The sequence below is a fragment of the Vombatus ursinus genome, unplaced genomic scaffold (assembly GCF_900497805.2).
Source record: "Vombatus ursinus unplaced genomic scaffold, bare-nosed wombat genome assembly UNPS02015255.1, whole genome shotgun sequence".
Lineage (NCBI taxonomy): Eukaryota > Metazoa > Chordata > Mammalia > Diprotodontia > Vombatidae > Vombatus > Vombatus ursinus.
In genome coordinates this window covers 27,076,213-27,103,319 of record NW_020955033.1, presented here as the reverse complement: position 1 = coordinate 27,103,319, position 27,107 = coordinate 27,076,213, and the positions used below count along the sequence as shown (strand labels likewise).

At 34.6% G+C, this 27,107-nt stretch overlaps 1 protein-coding gene across 2 annotated transcripts in view; it reads left to right on the top strand.

Annotated features, from left to right (window-relative positions):
- LOC114031872 (tyrosine-protein kinase Yes) overlaps positions 1–25,096 on the top strand; it is a 99,670-nt gene extending 74,574 nt beyond the window's left edge. For both annotated transcript variants that reach the window (XM_027847058.1, XM_027847057.1), the window contains exons 9-12: positions 3,303–3,379; positions 5,948–6,101; positions 16,570–16,701; positions 22,414–25,096. In XM_027847058.1, coding sequence (XP_027702859.1) covers positions 3,303–3,379; positions 5,948–6,101; positions 16,570–16,701; positions 22,414–22,622 — 572 coding nt within the window. In that variant the 3' untranslated portion in view covers positions 22,623–25,096. The remainder of the gene's footprint in view (positions 1–3,302; positions 3,380–5,947; positions 6,102–16,569; positions 16,702–22,413) is intronic.
- Positions 25,097–27,107: the final 2,011 nt, after the last annotated feature.

The following is a 27,107-nucleotide window of genomic DNA, read 5'->3' as shown; positions in this document are numbered from 1 at the left end:
CTACCCACCCACTACCTGTTCCTTACCTTCTCTCCCCTCCCCCCATGCAAATTAAAACAAAAAACAGATAATTCAATATGTAACTACATAGTCTGGCAAAACAAATTCCCACACTAGCCATGTGCAAAAATATATGTATCTTTTTGTATTTTAAATTCATCATTCCCTGTCAGGCATGTGGCATGTTTTTTTCATTCTTTTGGACTCATGGTTTATCATTGCCTTGATTAGAGTTGTAAAGGCTCTTAAAATTCTTTTTTGCTATAATATTTGTATAATTTAATAAATTGTTCTCCTAACATTTCTCACTTTTCTCTGCATCAGTTCATAACGTTCTTTTCAGTTTCCTCTGAAATTATCCATTTCATCATTTCTCATGGCATTTACTACAATTGTTTTAGCCTTTCCCCAATAGGAGGACTTTCCCCTTCTTAATTTTCAATATCTGGCTGTGAATTAATCAATATTTATTAAGAACCTACTATGTGACAGACCTGTGCTATGTTCTGGGGATAACAATGAGGGATAACAAACAATAGCACCTGCCTTAAAGGAGCTTTTAGTCTAATGAAGGAGACAACATGCAAACAAATATATACAAATAAGCTACATACCGGATAAATAATTAACAGAGGGAAGGCACTGGAATTAAGAGAGATTGGTTAAGGCTTCATATAGGAGGTGGGATTTTATTTGGGACCTAAAGGAAGCCAGGGAGGTCAGTAGTTGGAATTTTGAAGAGGAGGAACATTCCAGGCATGGGGACACATTCAGATAATATATCTGGAGCTGAGAGATGGAGTGTTTTGTTCATGGATTAGCCAGGAGGCCAGTGTATCACTGGATCGAATAGTATGTGGGTAGGGAGTAAGGTGTAAGAAAACTGGAAGGGGGAAAGGGGAGCAGAGCATTTTGTATTTGATTTTGTAGGCAATAAGGAGCCCCTGGAGTTTATTGGGTAGGAGGGTGACAGGATCGGACCTGTGCTTTAGGAATATCATTTTGCAGCAGAATGAAGGGTATTTTGCAACAGAAAGATGAAAAGAGCTGTTATAAATATTTTTGTACATATAGATCCTTTTCCTCTTTCTTTGATTTCTTTGGGATATAGGCCTAGTAGGAAAGTTGGATGAAAGAGTATGTACAGTTTCATAACTTTCTGTGCATAGTTGCAAATTGTTTTCCAGAATGGCCAGACCATTTGTTTTCCTACAGACCCTCCAACATTTATCATTTTTCTCTTTTGTCATCTTTTTCAGTTTTGTAGATATGAGGTAGAACCTCAAAAGTTGCTTTTGCTTGCATTTTTCTGATTATTAGTGATTTAGAGTATTTTTTCATATGCTTATTGATAGCTTGGATTTCTTTTTTTTTTTTTTTTTTTTTTTGTTAAACTGCCAGTTCATATCTTTTGGCTCTTTATCTATTGGAGCAGTAAATGGTCCTATTACAACTCCCCATTTTATAGATGAGGAAACTGAAGCAGACAGAGGTTAAGTGACTTACCCAGGGTTACACAACTTGGGTAGTATCTGAGATTAGATTTGAATTCCAATCTTCCTAAGCTCTAGGTCCAGCACTCTGGACACTGAATACCTAGCTGCCAATATAAGGAGACCCAAGATAGTAAGAAAGCACTTAGCTGCCACTGAAAGGTTTGTCAAACTATACCCCAAGGTAAGTACTTAACCTACTGTCAGTGATTTCTGAAAGATCATTGAAGTCCTAGGGCTAGAATTCAGCAAATATCCCAGTAACCGTGATCTTTATTACAGATAATAAGATAAAATATAGTTATAGAATTCCTATGGAAGTTCAGTTAATGTTCTGCTTCATCAGATACAGCTGCAGTCACTTTAAATGTCTGCACACTCTGAAGAATCATCTTTCCCAAAACCATTCCATCTCTCTCATTATTGTCTCCCAGGATTCTCCTTTCCACCTGGTTAAACATGAACTCTAGAGATATTTCTATTAGCTGAATTTAATCAAATACTTTTTCTTCCTCTTTCTGACCATTGCCTTAATATTTCAAGGAGGAGTTCTTCATCTGCTGGATGATCAGGTGTTTTCAGTCCTATCCAACTCTTTGTGACCCCATTTAGGGTTTTCTTGGCAAAGATATTGGAGTTGTTTGCCATTTTCTTCTTCAGCTCATTTGACAGATGAGGAAACTGAGGCAAACAGGGTTAAGTGACTTGCCCGGAGTCACACAGCAAGTTAGTATCTGAGGCCAGATTTGAACTCACAAAGAGGGGTCTTCCAGACTCCTGGTCAGGAAGGATAAAGTCTAGTGCTGTATCCATTTTGACCCCTAGCTGCTCATGTGCTGAATAGATCTCTTTAGAACCTTGTTAAGCCTTTGATAAGAATGATTAAGTATGGTTAAGGCCAGGAATGGCAAAATTTGATAGCCTCTTTCAGTCTTCATCTTTCTAGCTATCTTTATATCTTTTGATACTGTTAATTATCTATTTGTAGATATTTTCCAAATTCAATTTAATTAAACAAGAATTTAGTAAGTTCAGTTATCCTTTCCCCATTGTGGTTTTGATATATTGTGGGTCAGCATAAGAAATTAAATGGGAATTTGGGGAGGAGTTTTGCAGAAGCCACAGATGACACAGCGACTTTGACAAACGCTTAACCCAAATTTTACTCCCTAGACCACATACACTTTGATCCAGTGACACACTGGCCTTCTGGCTGATCCATGAACAAAACACTCCCATCTCTCAGCTCCAGACATATTCTCTGAATACTCAGACCCAGTTGATGTGTTAGTTAGTTTTGCTGAATTTCTTTCCTTCTCTTCTTTGTTATAAAGTGTGGTTATTTGGGTGTGGGAAGAAAAATGTATTTATTGGGACATGAAGATGATACAAAAACAAAAGATGTGAATAAAAATTACTTTAAAAAAGAAAAGTTTAAAATGTCATGTAGAATTTTTAGAATGGGGTAGGACATTAATACAAGAAAGCTGGAAAGCACTGACTTCAGTTGGAATTCTGCTAAGTGATATTTGTTGCTCTTCCTTTTTCCTCCCTTCCCATCCCTTACTTTAGGGATTGGGGGATGTGGGAGTTCCAAGATGGAGGTAACCAGGGAAGAAGGTGGGGAAAGGTAAACATTATCTTGAAGGTTTCAAGAACCTTCTTTGAAACATCTCAAGATAATATTAAAAAAAAAAATTGATACTAAAATGGTATTAAGAAGTAGGATGTTAAAGCTCAAAAATGTTATTTGTTTTGTAATTTATCCTTTTTGTTTTGCTTCTCTTTTAAAAAATGTTTCTATTATAGGAAGCTTATTAGACTTCCTTAAGGAAGGAGATGGAAAGTATTTGAAGCTACCACAGCTGGTTGATATGGCTGCGCAGGTACTTCTTTATGTATATCTATATGTATATATATCTATAAATGTCTTGAAAATACCTGAAAATTAATCCTAGAAAATGTAGTGTTTTTTATCATAGAATTGAGCAGGGAGACCATGACTATTACCTAGTCCAACTCCTTCAACTTCTGGGTAGAAACTAAGAGGGACAGCTAGGTAGCACAGTGTCTACTCTTGGAGTCAGGAAGACCTGAGTTCAAATCTGGCCTTAGACACTTGACACTTACTAGCTGTGTGACCCTGGGCAAGTCACTTAACCCCAATTGCCTAAAAGAATAAATAAAAATACATTTGAAAATTAAGGCCTAGAGAGGTTAAGTGATTTGTCTGAGGTCACATAGCTGACTAGTATCAGAACTAGGACCAGGAACCCAAGTTTTCTCTTTCCTAATCGTTTTTGCTTTCTACTACATCATTGTCTACTTAAAAAAAAAACAAACAACTAAATAATAAGGAAAGTTTTATTATTTATTTATATTTGGGGAACTGCTGTAGTTGTAAAGAAAAATTCATAAATTTTTGATACATTTTGTTTTGATACTAGAAATGCTTCCTAGCAAACACCCAAACAACATATATTTATAAAATTAATTCCCAGAGAAGATAGTTTGATTATCAGTTATTAAAAGAAAGGAAAGATGTGCCCTTTAGCTTTGGCAGTGTGGTCCTTACATTGTATTTTATCAGATTTCCCTACATCTCCATATTGAATTTATTTACATTTTGGTAGTCATATATTTTTGCCTCTACTTTCCTTGCTTATCCATGAAATTTTAATACATCCCATGGACATTAAATTTTCCTATTTTGAAATCTTTAATTTCATCAGATAAATTACAAGAAATAAGAAATCAGCGATTGCCTACAATGTATAAATTATATTGGACATCGACATTTGGACATAATCCAAAATAGTAACTTAACAAATCATAAAGAGGGCAATATAGTGTAGTGGAAATGAATGCTAGTTTTGGAGATAGAAAGCTTGAGTTCAAGGGCAAGTTTCGCAACTTAATAACTTTTTAACTTTGAACAACTCACCTAATCTTTCTGAGCCTAGAATTCTTATTTAGAATGGAGATGATAGTACCTGCCATTGAGGGTTTCTGTGAAGATCAAATGAGATTAGGTATCTGAAAGGAAATTACAATAACAATTTATGTCTCTTTTACTGCTTACAAAGCACTTTCAAACTATAGAGCAATATAACAAGCCTAAGATAGTACCATCTTATGTACTTTACTGATCTTTGATTTTTTTTGACAATGTGAATGTGGGCCTTCCCTTTACTGCTACAGATGAGAATTCCTCCAGTCAATTAACAAGCCAATTATAATTAAACACCAACTATATATGCTAAGCACTGTGGTTGGCTCTAGGGAGACAAAAATAGACTGAGGTGGTCACTTAGAATTCTTGTAGCCAAAAAATTCATCACCCTGTGACCAATCTGGTGATTAGCCCCTTTAAACTTAGCCAGGCTTATCCTTCAGTAACAGACATACAGTATGTTATGGGGCCCATGTTCAAAGTCTTTCCAGCTTGGTAAAGGGTCTGTCAGAGCTTGCACTTTGTTGGCAAATCCTTCAAGAACCCGTGGACAATCACTTCGTGATGATGCAGCAGAACAGAACTTTTATGGAGAATTATTCTGCAGTTAAGCATATGTACGTATTTTCATTTGCCTGTCTTTTGGCTTAACTGAAAAAGACTTTCTGTTTGGATGGTTTGTTATATGGAACCATAGTAATAAATTTTGAGTCGAAAATGATTGAATAACATAATCAGTGCGCATTTAGGTATGTTCCTCATCTTTGGATTTATGTGGACAAAATTGTTTTATGAGCCTGGTATCTTCATTATGTACTTGAATATATCAGGGTAACTCAAGGAATTTGATATTCATTGGTTGATGTGTTAGCTTTCTGACACATAGCCAAACCTTTAGGCATTCTGGACCCATTCCAATAGTCTTGTAATCCTTACTAGTTAAAAAATGCATGAAGCACCTTGTTTCATACACATATTCCCAGCGCAGATTAGAGCATGTGCTTGGTATGCCCCTTCCATGGATTCATGTTGGGTTGTGTGAAATCTGCAGTTCTTTGTGGTGGTGGTGATAGTTTATCTTCATTGGCAGTGCTTATGAATGTGTATGGTAATTAGATATATTAGTTTACTTAAAAGTCTTGGCCTGGAATAGACTGATGGACATTCATACCAATATTCTTTCAAATCCCTATTATCCACTCTGCTGGAATAATGCTGATATAATCAAATGACTACTAGAAATGTTAGGATCATAGAACCAATATCTTCGTAAGTTGAGAGGTGAGCCAAAACTCACCATGCCAGATCCAACTCTCGTTTTTTTATCTCAATTTTAACCTGATTTCATTATTATTAAACTGATATTTCTCCTATTATCTGTTAAAAACACATATTGACAGCAATTTGCATTTCTAACCTTGCAAAATATGTCATTTTGACAGTTATCTAACTTATATCTAAAGTAGTCTCTTAAATTGTTCTGTTTGGGTTTCTTCTCAAGATTGCTGATGGTATGGCATATATTGAAAGAATGAACTACATCCACCGAGATCTTCGAGCAGCTAACATCCTTGTAGGAGATAATCTTGTCTGTAAAATAGCAGATTTTGGATTAGCAAGGCTAATTGAAGACAATGAATACACTGCAAGGCAAGGTAAAACTTTTTTTGTTGTTCTTCAGTCACATCAACTCTTCATGATGCCATATGGAGTTTTCTTGACAAAGATACTAGAGTGGTTTGCCATTTCTTTCTCCAGCTCATTTTACAGATGAGGAACTGAAGCAAACAGCAGGGTTAAGTGACTTGCCCAAGGTCACACAGTTATTAAGTGTCTGAAGCCACATTTGAACTCAGGTCTCCCTGACTCCAGGCCCAGCACTCATCCACTGAGATATCTAGCTGCCTAAAGATAAAATATTTAGTAAATGTTTACCTTATTTTAGAATGATTTTATATTGAATGTGCAAGCAAAATACAGGTAGAAGTGATTTGTGTAGCAAAGATATTTCTATGGAGCAGTTATCTTTAAAGTCATGAGTGACCTCTCTTAAAGTTTTTTTATTGATTTCTTTTTTTTAATTTTACCTAAACATCCATCTGATTTACCCCACCTTTTCTCTCCCAGAGAAGTGTCTTTTATAACAAAGAATTACTTTTTTTTCCTGAACTTAAAGAAATAAAACAAACATTCCATAGCAAAGTAGAATAGGGAAAAAAAAGATGGCACATGAAATTGCAAATCTGTTATTGCTTTTCCTTTTAAATATGTAATAAAATTATGTAACTTTTCCCCCTCCTTTCCCACCCATCCTGCCCTAAAGATGGCTACCATTAGACACAGATACGTATGTAAATGTAAAGTGAGAATTACCTTTCATGAATAAGAGGAAAGAGAGGAAAAAAATTGACAAAACATAATTAAATCCTGAAAGTCTGACATTTTATGCTGTGTTCCACACCCATGAACCCATGAACATCCACTGCTGCAGCCCTCCTACTACCCTTCAGTTCTGCAGAAGAATGGGAATTGTTTATTTATATATCTCTTTTTGGGGGCTAATTTTGTTCTTTGTAATTTTGCAACTTTTATTTTCTGTATTCATCATTCATCATTTCTGTTGGATTTTTTTAAAAATAAATTTAAAGATATCTTTTGTTTTTACATTGCTTAAATTTCTCCTATATTTCTTCTTCCTTCCTCTCCCAGAAAGCATAAAGAATTTTTTTTAAAGTGGGAGGAAGAGAAAAAAGTAAGCCGAACTGATTAATACATTTTTAAAATCTGAAAGAAAAAAATGTGTGTGTGTGTGTGTGTGTGTGTGTGTGTGTAAGGTCCCATACCTGTGGATCTCTTCCCTGAAAAGGAATCAGGAGGGGGTGTCTTCTCATATCTCTTTTTTGGAGTCATGTTGTTCTTTGTAACCTTGCAACACTAATTTTCTTTATTTTTTTTAATAAGTATTTCTTTATCTTATGTTTTTTGTATCACCAATAGTTCCCTTAGTATCTCTTCACCTCTGAATTCCCAGAAAAGCCACCCCTTATTTAAAAAATGAAATTTTTAAAGATAAAAAAAAGATGAGGAAAAAATCAGCAAAATTGATAAATTTCAGAAATCACAACAAAGGTCTCTATAGACGTATGAAGGTGGGAATATCATCCTATATCTCTTCTTTAGTTCAGTGATTGCTGTTTCTAATTTTGTAACATCTGCTTTTGATTTTTTAATTTGTTCTTAATATTTAATTTGTTGTCATTGTGTATATTATTTTCATGGCTCTGCATATTTCAGTCTGCATCATTTGATGTAGATATTTTTCTGCATTCATCATTTTTTATAATGCCGTAATATTCCATTACATTTCAAGCACCACAGTTTATTTAGCCATTCCACAATCAGTAGCATCTACTTTGTTTTCAATTCTTTATTACAAAAAGTGCTGTTATATGGGGGCAGCTGGTGGCGCAGTGGATAAGCTCTGGTCTTGGAGTCCGGAGGACCTGAGTTCAAATTCAGCCTCAGACACATGACATTAGCTGTGTGACGCTGGGCAAGTCACTTAACCCCGATTGCCTCACCAGCAGGTCAAAAAAAAAAAAGTGCTGTTATAAATATTTTTGTTTCTGTGGAGGCTTTCTTCTTATCAGTGCTCTCCTTGGGGTATAAACCTAGTAGTAGAATCTCTGAGTCACAGAGTATGGACATTTTATTTATTTTATTCGCATAATTCAAAATTCCTCTCCAAAATGGTTGTACTGATTCACAACTCCACCAACAAGGAACCAGTGTGCCTGTCTTCCCACACCCCCTCCACGCCATTGGCTGTTATTATTGGTCATCTTTGCCAGTTTGTAGAGTATGAGGTAAAACCTCAAGAGTTGTTGTCATTTGCATGTCTATTATTAGAGGGTATTTTCATGTGATTGTTAAGTGTTTGCATTTCTTCTTTTGAAACTGTTCACGTCCTTTGACTATCTTTTAAGGAATGGTTTTGGGCATATACACATATATACATGTATTGACATATATGTTAATGTGTTAATTGTTTATATCTCTTAGATTCTAAACCCTTATCAGAGAAATTTGATACAAAGATTTTTTTTCCCATTTCCCAAAGGAAGCTTCCTTTCTTTTCCTAAGTGCCTTAATATTATTTGTACAGAAACTTTTTAGTTTTGTGTAATATTTTGGGGGGCAGCTAGGTGGCACAGTGGATAGAGCACTGGCCCAGAAGTCAGGAGGACCTGAGTTCAAATCCAGCCTCAGACCAAACACTTGACACTAGGTGTGTGACCCTGGGCAAGTAACTTCACCCCAGTTGCCTTTAAAAAAAAAAAAATTACTTATTTTTTTTTCTTTTGTAATTTCCTCTGTCCATTGTTTGGTTAAGAATGAATCTCTTACCTATAACTATGAAAGGTATTTGATCTGCTTCTTTTCTGATTTTTTTTCATGTTATGACATTTAATTTTTAGGTCATATATTCATTTAGAATATATTGAGTAATATGTTGTAAGGTATTGCTCTAAGCCTTATTTCTGCCAGACTGCTTTCTAGTTTTCCCAGCAATTTTTCCTAGGTAATTAATGTTTTCTAGTTTATTGAACACTGGTTTATTGAGTCTATTACTCTCTCTCTTTTTTTTTTAAACCAGTACAAGATGGTTTTGATGATTGCTGTTCTATAACAGGGCTTCTTAAACTTTTTCCACCCACGACCCCTTTTTGCCCAAGAAATTTTTGTGCAACCCTGGGTATGTAGGTATATAAAATAGGCGTACAGATCAAACATTTACTGTTAATATATCATAAAGAAATTTATTTTAAAATAATTCCTTGGTGTACTATAATTTTGCCATTTATTAAACAAAAAAGCAAATTTGCATGCAAATGAGATTGGATATACTTGTTTATTTTTACATAAAGAATTAAGTCTTGGCAGAATATTTGATATTGCAGGACATAGGACATCTTCAATGTTTTTCAGAGTCGATCAATATTTTGATTTATAATTGTCAATGCTGAGAATGCTACTTTGCATAAATACATACTAAAAATGGCAGAGGTATGGTTAGGGCCATTTCAGAAATTGTTGGAAATTCTGCCCTATTCCCAAACTGCAGTTCATTTAACGATTTTGTATGTACAGTAAAAACACTGAAATCCATAACGTACAATAGACTTGAATCTGAGCCAGTGTGATTCTGGCCGCGTTCCTTGGCATTGCAGGGCATCTCAGTGCAAAGTGCACATTATGTTTTTAGAACCAAGGCTGCAGTGAAGTTGTGCGATGCAACATGGGCAAGTGGTGCCAGAAACACCTCAGATTCATTACATGTTTGATTTTGAATTAATTTTTGGTCGTTGTGCGTTCAGAAACCTTTTACTGTTGCCAGATTTTTCGCGACCCCCACATTCATTTATGTCATGATCCACAGTTTAAGAAGCATTGTTCTATAATATAGTTTGAGGCCTAGAAATACTATTTCTTCTCTTCCCCCTTTTATACCTGTCTCTTTTCACTATTTTCCTTGGTAGTCCATATCTTTTGTTTTTCCAAATTAATTTTGTTATTTTATCAGAGTTCTGTAAATTATACTTTTCATATTTTGATTGATATAGCATTAAAATTGTAAATTAACTTTAGTGTCATCATTTGTATATTGGCACAGCTCAATAATAAGCACCAAATAGCCCTCTGTTGAATCTCTACAAGTATTTTATGTTTTGGTAGATAGATTCCCCAAATATTTAGTGCATTTTATAGTTATTTGGAATGAAATTTTCTTTTCTGTTATTGCCTTTCAAACTTTGTTAGTATTATATGGAAATGCTTTTGAGTTTTGAGTTTATATAGTAGCATGTCACTTTGCTGAAGCTCTTGTCTCAATTATTAACTTTCATGATTCCTTAGGTTTTTTTTAAGCAAATCTTTATATCACCAATAGATAAGAATAGTTTTATCTCCTTTTTACCTATCTCTATACTTTTAATTCCTATCTTTTGTCTTAGTGCTATTGGTAGTATTTCCAGAACCATATCAAATAATAGTGAGGAGAGTGGTGGGTATTCTTGCATTTACTCCTGTATTTATTGACAAAGGTTTAGTGTATTGCCATTGCATATGATGTTGCTTTGGTTTTTGGATTAGATACTTTTTATGATATTAAAGAAGTTTCTTTGTGCTTATTCTTTGTCAGGGTTTTTTTTGTTCTTTGGTTTGTTTGCGGTTTTTTTTTTTGGTTTTTGGGTTTGTTTGGGTTTTTTTGCACAAATGAGTGTTACACTATGTCAAATGCTTTTTCTTTATCTGAGATAATTGTCTGGTTTTGGAAGTTTTTGTTTTTAAATAGGTCAAGTATGTTATTTGTTTCCCTAAAGTTGAAACATCCTTGCATCCATGTAAATTCAGCTTGGTTATAATGAATGATTTTTTGGATGGATTGTTATAGTTTAACATAATTTTATTTAAAATTTTTGTGTCAGTATTCATTAATGGTATTGGTCTGTACTTTTGGTGAATCCAAAAAAAACAGGTGTTGTCATCATGCTTTCTGAGGAAGCAAAAATAAAAATTCACAACATAAAAAGAGATAAAGAAACTGCATTACACTGAAAGGAATCATGGGCAAAAAACCAGTATCATTGTTAAACTTAAATGCTCCAAATACCTTAGCATCTAATCTAAATTGGCAGGATATTTTGTTCCTCTTAGTTGTGGACAAATTTAACAAAGATAAACAAAAGGGAAAATAAAAGGTCAGCAAATTGCTGGAGAAATTAGAGCTAAAAAAAATTAGTTTTTTTCTAAATGATGCTGCTAAAGAACATACATATTTGTCATAGAACTTTTACAAAAATCAGCTGTGTATTCAGACACAGAGATATTGCAAACATGTAAAAATAATAAATACTTTCTTATAGACCGTAAGGCAATAAAAGTAGTAGTCATTTCAGGGACCACAAACAAAAGTGGTTCAGTCATTTTTCAGTCGTGTCTGACTCTTGGTGACCCCATTTGACGTATTCTTTGCAAAGATACTGGAGCTTGCCATTTCCTTCTCCAGCTCATTTTACAGAAGAAGAAACTGGGGCCAACAGAGTTAAGTGACTTGCCCAGGGTCACATAGCTAGTAAGTGTTTGAGGCCAGATTTAAACTCAAGAAGATGAGTCTTTCTGACTCCAGGCTAGGCCCTCTATCCGATGCACCACCTATAGCTATCCATGAAGAATTGGACATGACTGAAAAACAACTGAACAAAAGACACAGAACCAAATGAAGACTTAACAATGAAATCCTAAATAATAAGTGAATCAAAGAACAAATAGAAACAATAATTATGTGAATAAAAATTATAGTGGTGAAAAACATAGAATTTCTGGGATACAACTAAAGCACTCCTCTGGGGAAATTAATACCCCTAAAAACACACAAAAAAATTGAAAAGTAAGGGATCAATCAAATGAAAGCACATTTTTTAAAATTAGAAAATCAGCACAAAAGAGGACATAGTAAAAATTCAAGGAGAAATAGATAAACCAGAAACAAATAAAAAAAAACAATAGAAATGATAAACTCACTATGTCCAAAATAAACTTGTCATCTTTCCCCCTAAACCTCTACCACCTACCCACCAACTTCCCTATTACTGTAGAAAGCAACACCATCCTCCAAGTACTTCACAACCTAGGAGTCATCCTGTATTCTTCACTGTCTCTCATTCTTCTCCCCCCCCCCCCCCCCCTGCTGCCCCACACCCAACCTTATCCAAGTTGTGGCCAATGCCTGCCAATTTCACCTTTGCCATATCTCTCAAATATACCCCTTCTCTCTTCTGACACTGCCCCTACTCTGGTTCAGGCACTTATTGCTTCACACCTTGATTATTGTAATTGCCTGCTGGTGGGTCTGTCTGACTCAAGTCTTTCCCCATGCCAATCTATCCTCCCTCCATTCAGCCACTAAAGTGATTTTCCTAAATCACAGGTCTGTTCATTTCACACCTCCTACTCAGTAAACTCCAGTGGCTTCTTGTTGCCTCTAGGATTAAATACAAAGTTCTCTGCTTGGCATTCAAAACCCTGCAAGACCTAGCCCCTTCCTACTTTTCTAGTCTTCTTATGACTTACTCCCTGCCATGAATTCTTCAGGCCAGTGACACTGGTCTCCTGGCTGTTCCAGGAATAAGATACTCATCTCTTGGCATTTTCTGTAGTTTATCTAAAATGTTCTCCCTCCTCTGCCCTGACTACTTGGCTTCCTTTAAGTCCCAACTTAAATACTCCTTTCTGAAGGAAGCCTCCCTACCCCCTCTTAATTCCAATGCTTTCCCTCTTTTAATGATTTCCTTTTAATCCTGTATATAGCTTGTTTTGTATATATTTGTTTGCATGTTGCCTCCCCCATTAGATTTTAGCTCTTTGAGGGCAGGGGTTGTCTTTTGCCTCTTTTTGTATCCCTAGCACTTAGCATGGTACCTGGCACATACATAGCAGGCACTTAATAAATGTTGAGTGATTAAGATTGATGAATAAAACTAAAAACTAGTTCTCTGAAATGACTAATGAAATTGATAAATCTTTAAGTAACCTGATTAATAGAGGACAGAACACATCAAACATATCTGTCATGACAGTCATGACAAACCCCAGTTGATTCTTTTATTTTAAAGATAAGGAAAACAGACTAAGAGAAGTTTGGTGACTGAATATACCCCCTTCTCTCTTCTGACACATAGCTATTGTGTCTGAGGCATGATTTGAATCCACAATTTGCTAATTCTTCATCTCAGGGTTCTGTTTACTATACCATGTTGGCTCCTTAACCTGAAAGGTCTGAGGTTGACACTAGGTTTCAAGCCTGGGTGACTAGGAAAATGGTAATCCCCTTGAAAACAGTAGGGAAGTTCAGAAAAGGGGAGGGTGTGGAAGGAAAACTAATGAATTTCACTTTGGACATGTTGAATTTAAGATGTCTCCTGAGCATCCAGTTCAAAAATATCTGAAAGGCATTTGGAGGTGCAAATCTGGAGATCAGTGTTTAGATGGTAATTGAATACATCTGAGCTGATGAGATCACCAAATGAAATAATATGGAGCAAAGATGGTCAGACTACAGCCTGGGGGTGATTGGCCCTCTTGTTTTTATACTCCAGAGAGTTCAGAATGGTTTTTATACTTTTAAGTAAAGTTTTTTGTATTTAATTCAATGCAACATTTATTATTAGCTTGCCAGCCAGACCTGGCCAGATTTGGCCCCCAATCCATAGTTTACTGACATCTGGCATAAAAAGAGAAGAAAAGAAATCAGAACCCTGTGGGACACCCATTGTTAGCATGTGTGGTCTAGATGAAGATCCAGCAAAGGAGACTGAGAAGGAGTCAGTATTGTTAGGAGGGAAGCCAAGAGAATAGTGTCATGAAAACCTAAAGAGAAGGGGATATTTGAGATTAAAGAGGCTGCTGAGAGGTCAGGATGGATGAGGATTAGGAGAAGGCCATTGGATGTGGTAATTGAGAAGTCATTTAGTAACTTTGGAGAGAACAGTTTTGGTTGAATGATGAATTCAGAAGCCAGACTGAACAAAGTGAGAAGGAAAGTGGAAGCATTAATTCTTGATGGTCTTCTCAAGGAATTTAACCACAGAAGAGAGGAGAGAGAGAGAATGATAGTGAGATGGATGCATCAAGTGAAAGTTTTTTGAGGATGGAAGATATATGAACATTTGTAGGTAACAGAGAAAAATCAGTAGGCAGTAAAAGACTGAAGATAAGTGAGAACGTGGTGTTGATAGAGGTGGCAGTCTGTTGGAGAAGATGGAATGGAATGGGATCATTTGTGCATGTAGAGGGATTTTAACTTATACAATATTTATTAAGCTTTATGTATTATTTCTTAGAGGAAGTCAGATGGCATAATGGATTGAGTGGCAGACCCTAGTTTGAATCTTGCTTCTGTCACTAACAGATGTGATCCTGAGCAAATCTTAGCCTCTGTTTCCCCATTTATAAAATGAGGATAATGATAGTACCTACCTCACGGGCTTATTATGAGCATCAAATGAAACAATAAGTATAAAAGGCTTTTCAAGCCTTAAAGTTCTATGTAAATGTTGTAATTATTATTTTAAGTTACCACATGCAGTGCACAGTGTTAGTTGTTGGAGGGGTTGTCCTCATGTAGCTTGTATCTGATAGGAGTTTATGATACATATACATGTGATAAGTATAGGAGGAAGGTTAATCACAAATGCTGCTGGACTGTGGAGGAAAGGGAATTGTTACTGACTGGGATAATTAGGGAAGAATATACAGTGGAGATGGCATTGGAGCTGATTCTTAATGGATTGATGGGATTTCAACAGGTAATTTGGGGGAAAGGCATTCCACAATTAGGAGGCAACATGAGTAAAAACATTGGAGGTAGGATGGCATGGAATGTATACTGGGAATGGAGAATGACCCACTTTAGCTATGGCCTAATTTAGTGCATATGGAAAATATTAATATGAAATGCAGCTGAAAAGGTAGAGTGGTGACTGATTGTAGATGGTCTTTAATGTCCAAGTAAGGGTCTTCAACTTTATTCAGCTAACAATATAGTGCTAATGAAAGATTTTTTTTTAAAATAAAAGCTTAATTATTGCAAGCATATAATTAACAGAAGTGGGACTCAGATTTGATTCAGAAAACAGGGTAATAGTGCTCATTATCTTCTTTATCCCCTCCGAACCCTCAACTCCTGCATAATCAAAATTTTTTAAAATGTATTTCAGTTTAATTCTATTTTTTTTTCAATTAACCCAAACCTATTTTCTCTCCCACGTCCTCCCTTTGAAAAACAAAGAAAAACAAAACCGTTGTAATAAATATACATAGTCAAGGAAACAAATCCTGCAATGATCATGTCTACATATGTGTATCTCACAAAATATATGTCTCAATCTGCTTCTTCTATCTATCACCTCATCAAGAGGTGGGTAGCATGTTTCATCCTGAATCCTTTGGAATCAAGTTGGTGTTTATTATGTTAAACAGAGTCCATGGTCTTTCAAAGTTTTTTCTTTACATTGTTGTTACTATATAAATTCTTCTATTTTGCTCACTTTAGTTTGCATTGATTTGTACGCATTCATTCCCAAATTTCTCTGAAAATGTCCCCTTCATAATTTCTTACAGTTTAGTAGTATTACATTCATATACCAAAATTTATTTAGCCACATTGCCACCACAAAGGGAACTGTAATAAATATTTTTTGTGGGTAGGGGTTCATTTCTCCTGTCTTTAATCTCAGAGGTGTAGCCTAGAAGTAATATTTCTGGGTCAAAGACCATGCACATTTGATAACTTTCTGGGCTTAGTTCCAGATTGCTTCATTTTAAGAGGGCACACAGCCAGGCAATCATCTCTTCATTTCTTACCAACCTGCATTCATCTGGCCTTCTCCATCATTGCCCCTGCTGCCCTCTCTTTCCAGTTTCCTTGTTTGTGTTATCTTCCTTATTAGAATGTAAGCTCCTTGAGGGTACAGTCTTTTGTGTACATAAGCACTTTTTTAAAAAATGCAAACTCCTTAGCATGGCATTTGGGGCCTCTCCACATACTCCCAAATGACTTTTCTAGGCTTAATCTCCTTCTATTCCCATAAATATGTCCTGTGCATTAGCAAAATTGAAGCTCTTGCCATTCCCAAACCAAGCTCTTCCCTCCTCTGGACATTTATTTATGCAATTAACCACTTTATTTACCTAACCAACTCTCCACCACTGGCCTATCTTTCTGAGTTCAACTCAGTTGTTAATTCCTTTCTGAAGTATTTCCTGGTCACATTCATTACAAGTAATTCTCTTCTTTCAATTTATTGAAGCATTTATAGCACCCTTGTGGAATTGATCACAATACTTTGTATGATAGTTATTTGTGTGCATTTTTTATTTCCCAGGCTAGATTGTGAATTCCTTGAGGGTGAGGATTCTGTCTTTGTATCCTTTTGAATATATAATACATTGTGTTACACATAACAATAATTAATAAATATTTGTTGAATTAATGTCTTCTTTTTGTACAAATATATAACAATATCTGCTTATTAATTTTAAGTAAGATTTTATTCATTTTAGGTGCCAAATTTCCAATCAAGTGGACAGCTCCTGAAGCTGCATTATATGGCCGTTTTACAATTAAATCCGATGTTTGGTCATTTGGAATTCTGCAGACGGAGCTTGTAACAAAAGGCAGAGTGCCATATCCAGGTAAGCATGCTTTTAAAGTCTTGGTTGTTCCATAATTATTATTGCTGTGCAGATATATAATTAAAGTTAACAGAAACTAAATTTAGGTGTTGCTTGTATTTTTATTATATACTGTATCCCTTTAGGGAATTTCCATACCAGGAATTTCACACCGGTGAAATCCTAGTACTAAACAAAATGTCAGATGAGACTGATCAGTCTTTAAGTCCTCTGACAGTTAAGACCCTTTACAACCTGGCCATTACTCAACTTCACATACTCTGTGATCCAGTCAAACTGGTCTCCTTGTTGTTCACACACATTTCTTTTCCCATGTCCATGCCTTTGCACAGGCTATCTTCTGTATCTGGAATGCAGTCCTTTTTCATCTATTTCTCTCCTCTTATTAGTTCCCTTCAGAACTTCTACTAATTACCCTAGTTATGCCTCCCACCCCAAAATTGCCTTTATTTATTTATTTTATTTTATTTTATTTATATATATTTTGTATAGACTTATATGTGTACTACATGTTATCCTTCTCCAGTAGGTGCTTAATAAATGCTTGTTCATTTGATTGCTTGAGTTTTCTTTTCTCTTGGAAAACTTCATTCACATGCTATATTTTCAAAAACTTGATAGTGACTAATGAAAGAAAAAACAAGTCTGTTCTCCTCTGAACAAAGGCAACAGGTGAAACTCTATAATGTTACTGCAGAAGAACTGAAAGAACTAAATACTAAGTAAAGGCAGTGTTTCAGAGTGACTAACATCCCTTTTCTACTTTCTCTTCATCCCTTACCCAAACTCCTGGTCCCTGATAAATGTTTCCTCATCTATAGAGATATCTTTTCTCTTTTGTCTTCCTGTTTTACCTCCCCAGAGAAACGTGATTTTTCTGCTTCCACATCTTTTCCATAATATCTCTTACCCGTTTCAGCATCTAATCAACTCCTTTATCATCTCTTCTGTTTGTATGTTTTTAATCTAGTATACCCTTTCTGTGCTCCATCTAACAATAAATGAAGGGAAAAGAAAGAAAAGGGAGAAAGGCATAAGCATTTATTTATATCTCTTTATATATTTATATAGCACCAACTATATACGTACCACTATGCTAAACACTTGTACAACCTTGAGAGGTAGGGGCTATTATTATCCCTGTTTTATAATAGGGGAAACTGAGGCAAACAGAGGTTAAGTGACTTGTCCATTGTCTCACAGCTAGTCAAGTATCTGAAACCAGATTCAAAGTCAGGCCTTCTTGATGCTAATCCTAATACTCTCATTGGATTTACATATAATTTAGCTGTTCGGTACTCTACCATCCCCTTCCATGAAATGAAAAATGCTATAAAATTTTACCAAGATTCTAAGTGACATTTGTCATTTTTCAAAACAGAGCCCCATACAGTCTCAGGTCTTATTAGATGCCTTCTTCTTTTTCAACTTAAAGAGTGATTCTTATTGCTTTAGTTTCAACATTGAATTAGAAAATGCCACTAGCAAAACATAACAGTTCTGTCAATAGCATATTGACTAAGAGAAAATCTCAAAAGTTAGGTCTATTTTATCCAAGTATTTATGTGAAGTTACAAAAAGATAAGTGTATATCAGACATGCCTAGCAAGTAACCAGAAAACTCTCACACTCCTCTTTGCTAATTAAAATTTAATAGTCTCATGAAGTAACTGGATTAATTTTTAAATCCCTGTTCCTACTCTGTTGCCTTATCATGGTTAGGAGATGATCTGGTTTCTCAAAGATATGCTAATGGAGTGAACAAGCTTTGGCTGGTCCAGTTACACTGCAGAATCTTCAAATACAGTATCTATTGTATTTGAATCTGGGTCTGTTGGTCACAGAATGACAAATTTTAGTTACAACACCTCTTAAAGATTATCTACTGAGTTACAAAGCTGTGGGATCTTTTTCTGTAGAGGGAATATCCACACCAACAAAATACAGATCCTTGAAGTATCCTGTTACACACTTTCAATAATCACACAAATGCCAGTAAACTATATAAATGGTTAAACACTGGGACACTTGCCCTATTAGTTGATAAAGTTACTGTGCATGTCTACTTCATGGGTTGCCAATTTTTAAGGAATTAGACTGTAATAAATTATCTTTAGTAAGAAAATTTTAATAAATAATTTTGTCTTTGATATTTAACATCCTAGAAGTCCTTTAAATAAGTAAAGTAGAGCCATTAAGATAATACCCATAGAAATATTTTAAAGTAAAGGTTCATATGCTTTCTGAGCCTAGTATTTAAAGGAAATCATTATTTTAGATAATAGGTAAAGATTGCAAGAACTTGTTGAAGTATTTTAAAATTTTGCGATGGGATTTTAAGTATAGATATCGTATCCTATAGCTTTCTTATTTATAACTAAAAGAAAACAAGTTAATTTCTATTCAGAAAAGAGGATAATGGGATCTTATTTTGAAGTCAATAAGGCCTACAGCATTCCACAAAATCGTTTGTCCTAACTTTGCTTAAAGACATGCCCTGAAAAGGAACTCACTGCCCCCAAGGCAGCCGATCTTATTCATGTTTTTCCTAGTTAGATAATTATACTTTTAGAAGATAATTATTTTAAAACCTGGGAGTTTGAAAAATGACTTGAGAGAAATGGGAAATAAGAAGTGATAAACTTTTTAAAAAGGTGATAGACTCAATCTACAGAATGAAACATTCAATTTTGAACATGACTAAACGAAATTGTTTTGCTTAACTATGCGTATTTGGTATGGGGTTTTCTTTTTCAGTGGGAAAGGTAGGCAGGAGAAAAAATAAGTGTTTGTTAACTGAAAGAAAAAATTAATTAAAAATTAAATTTTGAAAAATGGAAAGTAATAGTGCTTCATATTTTAAAACGCTAAACATTTGGTCATTTTAAACAATTTTATTTCAGCTATATAAATTCTACCCCTCTACTAAAATCCTGATCTGGTGCTTTGTCATGGCATTGAGGTGACCCTGAACTGTTAAAATGCTGTGCCACTAAGAATAGGGCAGCTAGGTAGTATAGTGGATGGAATATTGGGCCTGGAATCAGGAAGATTCATCTTCCTGAGCTCAAATCTGTCCTCTGACACTTAATAGCTGTATGATCCTGGGCAAGTCACTTACCACTGTTAGCCTCAGTTTCCTCATCTGTAAAATGAGCTGGAGAAGACCATTCCAGTATCTTTGCCAAGAAAACCCCAGATGGGGTCATGAAGAGTTAGACATGACTGAAACAACTGAACAACAACAATATGCCAGTTGCCAGTGAGAAATATAAACTCCGGAATATCCTACAAAACCAAAGTGTATAAGCAAGATGACTTATTCTTTTGTCTAAGGACCAACCTAACTAAGTATAGAAAGTTAAGTCACTAAAAAGTTAGTTATCCAATGATGGCTCATGAAACTCTGTACTAAGACGTAGAGGAGTCATAATCTGTTTTTATCTCTGTAGGAAGTATCCCCTGAAGTATTTCAGTATACGTTTGTTTTCTGGTAGAGGTAATAGTATATTATAAGTAATGGCACTTGTGATAAAAATCAATCAGTTAATGGGACAAGCCAACTTTAATCAAACTCATGGCCCTTGAGATCTTTTAGTGTTATGTTTTTAAAATCATGATTGAAAAAAAATGGGCTGCCTTGGAAGAATAATGGGTTTCCTCTCATAGACTATCATCTCAGTTGAGGGATAGATATGGATAAGATTCATGGTTCTGGTGGGATTTGGATTAGAGGATCTCATGAGTTGGAGGGGAGGACAAAAACAAGCATTTATTAAGCACCTGCTGTAGCTAGGCACTGTGCTAAATGTTTTTACAAATATTATCTCATTTGATAGAATATTTTGTTGTTTGTCCTTCATTCTGGAAGAGAACTGGTGACATCAGGAGGGTGATGTCTTGACTTGCAAGTGAATTGGATTTAAGTGAGGCAGGGCTGTGCAAAGTCTTCAGCCTTACTCTATCCTCCAGTGTCATCTGAGTCCAATGGCAAGACATAAGTCAGATCGACTGGAGATGACCCTAGATGCAGTGGGAGATCTTGGCCTTTTTAAGCTAAGGTCTTTCCCAGATCTCACTTTGTCTGAGGCAACACTCATTCAGTGATTTAAGGCTAGGTAAGAAAGGAAGCAAAAGATGGCCTAGTTTGCTTACTCAAAAAAAAATCAAACTGGGAGGTGAAGACTCTCAGGGTTTCTGGCCAGAACAGAAACAGTTGCTCTGAGCCATCAAAACCCAATGACCAAGGGAGGTTTGGGCTGGGACCTGTTATTAGCCAGTTTGTAGAGCTGGAGTGATTTAGGTTTAAGGCATGGTCTGATAGTTCCATTTGAATCTGAATGGGTTTTATCAACACCTGGTTTTCCAGAGCTCCATTTCTAGAAATCATAAATGAAATTATATGAAACAGAATAGTTAATTGTCCCAGTTTTTAAAAAGTGATAGAATAAATAAGTGGGAAAGAGAAAAGAAAAAATCTATCCCCTAAACTCCAAGATATCTTGTGATGTTTCAACAATCAAAATAGTACTTAGCCCTAGTATGAACCTTTAGAATATTGGCTTCCTAAAAAAAATACTTAGCAACATTCCACCTGCCTTAATTCTATGTGATGCCTTAAATTTAAATTAGCAGAAAAATTAGAATATTAGTCATCATTTCTTGAAATTGGAATCATTAAGAGATGCAGCAGAATTTCATTAAATAAATGTAATTTTCATGTTTATGTACTAGTGTTTGATGTTCAGCCATTTCAGTTGTGTCTGACTCTTTGTGACCCCATTTGGGGTATTCTTGACAAAGCTACTGGAGTGGTTTGGCATTTCCTTCTCTAGCTTATTTTACAGATAAGAAAACTGAGGCAAATAGGGTGAAGTGACTTGCCCAAGGTTACACAGCTACTAAGTGTCTGAGGCCAGATTTGAGCTCATAAAGAGGAGTTTTTCTGATTCCAGGCCTAGCATTCTATCTACTGTGATAGTTTCAAATTATTTTCATATACATTACTGTTTCTTTTCAAATTAACAGTTATATCCTGTGAAATAGACAGAGTGGTTTTGTTTTGTTTTTGTTTTTTTGATCATTTTGCCGATGAGGAAATTAAGGCTAAGCTTAATTGACTTGTCCAAAATCATGAAGTTCAGAAGTGGTAGAACCAGAAATATAAACTATCCTTGTGATTTCTATCCTAATGATCTCTACTCCACTGTCTCAAGTTTGGGGTATCAGTAAATGTTACAGTTATGACTTAACTGAAAAATATTAGTATTCTCAAAATATAAACCAAATTGTTGCTTATATTAAATTCATGATGACTTTTAGTAGTATTAAAAAATAAAATATGTCATAGCACAGGTTAACATGTTAATAAAATTCACTTTTTTGCCTTGGTACACTGAGATTTGCTCATTTAGGAGATGTTTTTGCCCATTTTTCACTTTTGTTGGATTTTTGGGGGGGGGGGCTAGGCAGTGGGGTTAAGTGACTTGCCCAGGGTTACACAGCTAGTAAATGTTATATGTCAAGGCCGGATTTGAACTCAGGTCCTCCTGAATCCAGGGCCGATGCTCTATCCACTGTGCCCACCTAGCTGCCCCTTGTTGAATTTTTAAAATTAGTCTTTCCCCCAAACAAATATACTTGACAACACACTCCATCCCATCCCCCCACCTTAATCCTATTATTTGCTGCTTTAAATTTTTTTTGTACTAGGGATGGTAAATCGTGAAGTCCTGGAACAGGTAGAACGGGGATATAGAATGCCTTGTCCTCAAGGCTGTCCAGAATCTCTCCACGAGCTGATGAACCTTTGTTGGAAGAAGGACCCTGATGAAAGACCAACATTTGAATATATTCAATCCTTCTTAGAAGACTACTTTACTGCTACAGAACCACAGTACCAGCCAGGTGACAATTTATAAGTCACAAGCCTACACTATATGCACAAATTTGCCAAAACGTAAAGAACCTGTGTAGAGTTCCTCACTTTTGTAAAGGAATCTAAAGAAGAAAACCTTCTCCACTCTGCATGCTTTTCATGGCAAACTGGAATTCCAGATATGGTTGCACAAAACCACTTTTCAAGTGTTAAACTCTAAAGAACCAATGATGCAATTTTCCAATTTATTTCAGGGTCCAAAGGAAGTCTAACTAAGATACTAATGACAGTATGAGTGTCAGCATGATAATGAATAGCAACAAGGCTACTATTTGTAAATCCCTTTCTTTCTTTATTTCCCCCCAAACTCAAAAATTTTGACATTAGGGGAAAACTACTTTGCAATTATGTATAAAACCTGGGAGAGAAACACTAATGCAAAATGACACTATAATATAATTTTAAACCAAGGAACTTTTTGGTGTGGGACCAAACACTTCCATTCCAGTTCTATAAAATTTCATTCATTCATAATTTAAGAAATTTTATCATTTTCGATATATAAACCGATATATAAAAAATTCAATATATAAAAAAATTGATTTCATTTTTCTTTTGTTTGAGATAATCCAGGTTTCAGAGAGAAGAAAAATTAATCTGAACAGTATATAACTTGATTAAATGTTAGGCATCCGGCAGTGGAATTGGAAAGCATAATGCACTGTTAATACTTATTTTAATGTAACTGGAAAATTAGCCTGAGAGATTTTTCTTTTTAATTATGTTTTGATTAGCTCAAATTAGAATAATGAGGTATCTAGGAAATGTGCTAATGTTTTATAAGGTTTATGATAGTAGAAGTTGACAATTTGTGACTTGAAACCATACCCTACAATCTGAGAGGAGAGTTACTAATCTTTAGTCGGTAAGAAGAAAAAAAAGGCCAATCTTTAGACAGTGCATTTTTTAAAAATTAATTTGGTACTGTGAGATGTAACTATGTACTCATGGTGATGAGTGCCACAAATGTAAAATGTCACTAGTTCAGGGATTTGAATGATTGCACTTTTGTTTTTCTTGAATATAACAGACAGAGGAAGATGTATCTAAGAGAAAAATGGGAAAAGAGGATTTGAAAAATTTATAGGTAGAGGGACAATGTTTAATGTTGACCTAATATAGTGACAACATGGCTTTTCTGGCATTCAAAACATCCCACACTGTAACTATTTTCTGTGATTTCAGAGATAGGTTATGTAATGAAGGTAATGAGAGTTTATCACTTTATTTTTTAAAATATAAATCCAACTTTGTGTTGTCCACTTCAAAGGAGTTAATATGGAAGTCTATATACCTTTATTTCCAACGATGCTATCATTGCCCGAGACATTTTTGGAACCCTTTGTTTGGAATTGCCTTCAAAATTTCTTTTCTTTTCAGTGTTCCCAGTGGTGACAGATCCTACTCATTTGTTAGATGGATTTGCTTTTTGGAAATAGTCCAGAGTTCAGAATTAAATATGGTGAATATGATAAATGATCAGGTGGGATAATAACTCTTTAAACCTTAAGTTTAAAAGAGGGAGAGATTTGACTGTAAATGAAGCTAATTTTCTTGTGTGACTTATAAGCTGGCGTTGAAGGTAATTCCATAAGAGGAGTTCCCCTTGCAATAAATGTAGTTTTCAAAGGAAACATCTTTGAAGGACATCATTTATGTTTTAAAAAAAAATAGCTTCTCTTTGTTCAGTCATACCATGCATTAAGCAATAACATCATGTCTTTACTGTTTGGGGGTGAAGTTTATAACTTTGTTACCTGAATAAATCATGAGAGTTTTAATTTATGCTATGGTATCTGCTGAAATTCAAGCCATTTTTTAAAAATGTGATGAAAACCTTAATGCAAATGGGCAATAGAATTCTGGTACTAAAAATTATGATTTTTCATGTTTACATTACCTATTTAGTATTGAATCCCTCTACCAAATGGATCTTTCTAAGAATAGTGCCATCATATTATTTTCCCTTATCTTCTATAAACCTGTGATATCAGATTTTTAAAGGGCTTTATGTAAACTATGAAATTGTAATTTTTCTAAGCATTTAAAAAGGGTAACACAATTATATGTTTATGTACTAATGTTAAAGAAAAAAAAAAGCCAGAAAATGATGCTGGGATTCATTAGGTTTTAACTGAATGGAACAGTTCCTTGTAATAACATTTGTATAGTAAAGAGTTAAACACTAACTTAATATGTATTCATTTTAAATGGTTATGTATTTTTAAACTTGTTGAGAAAATCAACTTTATACATTAAAGATTTTTTTTCCAACAACTTTTCATCTCCTAAATCTTAATGTGGAACTTACCCTAACCAAAAATGAAAGTTGGCAGAAAAAAAAAATCTCTAGCACAAACACTTTTTAAAACTGAATAATGGTAGCCTAAAACTTAATATTTTTATAAAATATTGTAATATTGACTTGTTTTGTGGATACACTTGAAAATAAAAGTTCTCCTTGAATGCATCTGTTGCTGTTCAAGTTCTCTTTCTAACAAAAATTTTATGTATAAAAGATTTTTTTTTGTTTTAAATAAAAGTTATTTTGAATTTATTTTATTTAAAACATTTTGCATTACTTGGAACTAAGGGACTCATTAGTTATTTCCTGATTTAATCTGGAACACTTTAAAAACCTGCTATTTCGCTCTCAGATGTATAGTCAACATAGTTAATTTTTCACGATTTAGCTCCACAGATATTCCCTTGCCACGAGTAATCACGTGTGTGTGTTTGTGTGTGTGTTATGATGTAGAACAAAGTGAGAAAAATAAAACATCTTTAAATCAGAAGATACATTACATTAGGGATTTAAATTAGTGCAAGATATGATATACAATAGCTACTTTCTATCCATGAGGAACTTCATAGTATATTCTGAAAGTAAAAAGTGTGTGTGCGTGTAAATAATAGAAATAATAAAAATTACATGAAGTTGTTTTAATATGAAGTTTCAGGTGACCAATTAAAATTATTTTGTTCTTTTTTAAACTTATAAGATAGTATTATCTTTTTGTTGTACCATATAAAGCCTTTTACTACTGAATAATTTAAGAAAAATGATGGGTTTTTTACAATGTTTATTGATGCATTTTTCTTTTTTTAATGTTCCTGTTCCTAATGACTGTCTTCCCCCTACTCCATTAGAACTTATATTTAAAACAAATAAGTAGAATTCAGAAAAACAAATCAGCACATTGGCCATGTATGTTTCATTCTGCAGCCATCCTTTATCACCTCTTTGTCAACAGGCATGTATCTTCATCAGTTCTCACAAGTCATGATTAAATGCTACAATGACCAGAGTTAGAAAAGTAACTTTAAAAACGTAATCACTGTTAATAAATGCTTTATCCATTTGGATTTAGCAAATGTCATCTTATTAGAATTACCTAGTTCCTATTTCTTACTATTTTTTCTTAATATTTTTCTCCAATTGTAACAAATTTTTTGATAGTCACTATACAAATGTCTCTCTGATTTCATTGATTTGAATAGTCCTCCAGTGATGTGGTTTGCAACTTTTACCCATAACATCATATAAATTTCAGTACAGGACATCACCCAACATACAGGGGGCCATTTTACATTCTCTCGACATTGTAAGGATATTAATGGAATGGACTATCCTTACTTTTGCCATGTAGCTAATCCATCTTTTTTTCTCTTCCCTCCCTTCATACATTTTTTATAACATTTTTTTCCCATGGTAACCATCACTTTTCCTTGTAATTCCTTAATTTGTATTGTGTTGCAAGCCTATTCATTCTCACATTGCACCTTTCAATAGCTCTTCAAGGGATTCTCAGTTTTGATTCTTCAGAGATTTCCAGTTTCCATGACTCACATAAACATTGGAAGAGAATAAGCATACAAAAAAAAAGAAAACGTGAGCCTTTGTTTTAGGAAAGAGCTTGGGGTCATAAAAAGAAATGGCAACTTCCTGATAGCAATCCAGACCCAATTCTTTGTCCATTTTCAGTTTTTAAAATGAATGAAAGAATGAATGGATATTTTCTATTGATAACATTTGTTTTGTATATATACATATATGCTGATAGATGAGCTTAATACATCGTCCATACAACTATGTATATCGTAATCTAGACCAGCATTTCCATGGTTGACAAATACAATGCTTTTTCAGTTATTTTAAAGAAAATATTTCATGCTATTACCAACAAAAGGCTTTTGGTATATGAGACAAGTCTTTGGTCTTTCTCATTCCTTACTCTTGAACCATATTTTCCAATATATTTCTCTGACTTTCCCTAGTTTCGGCTTTGTATCAGAGTTACCAACTATCAAAATACTTAGGTTGGTTTAATTTAGAGTGTCTTAATTATTCATAGAATTTCTTTTACCACTTCATCCTCTGCATCAGAGTTTTGGAACACAACCTGCAGTTATTTTCAATGGTTCTCTTTTTGCAAATAGTTCTCATGAGCACTGTAATTTGAGTTAA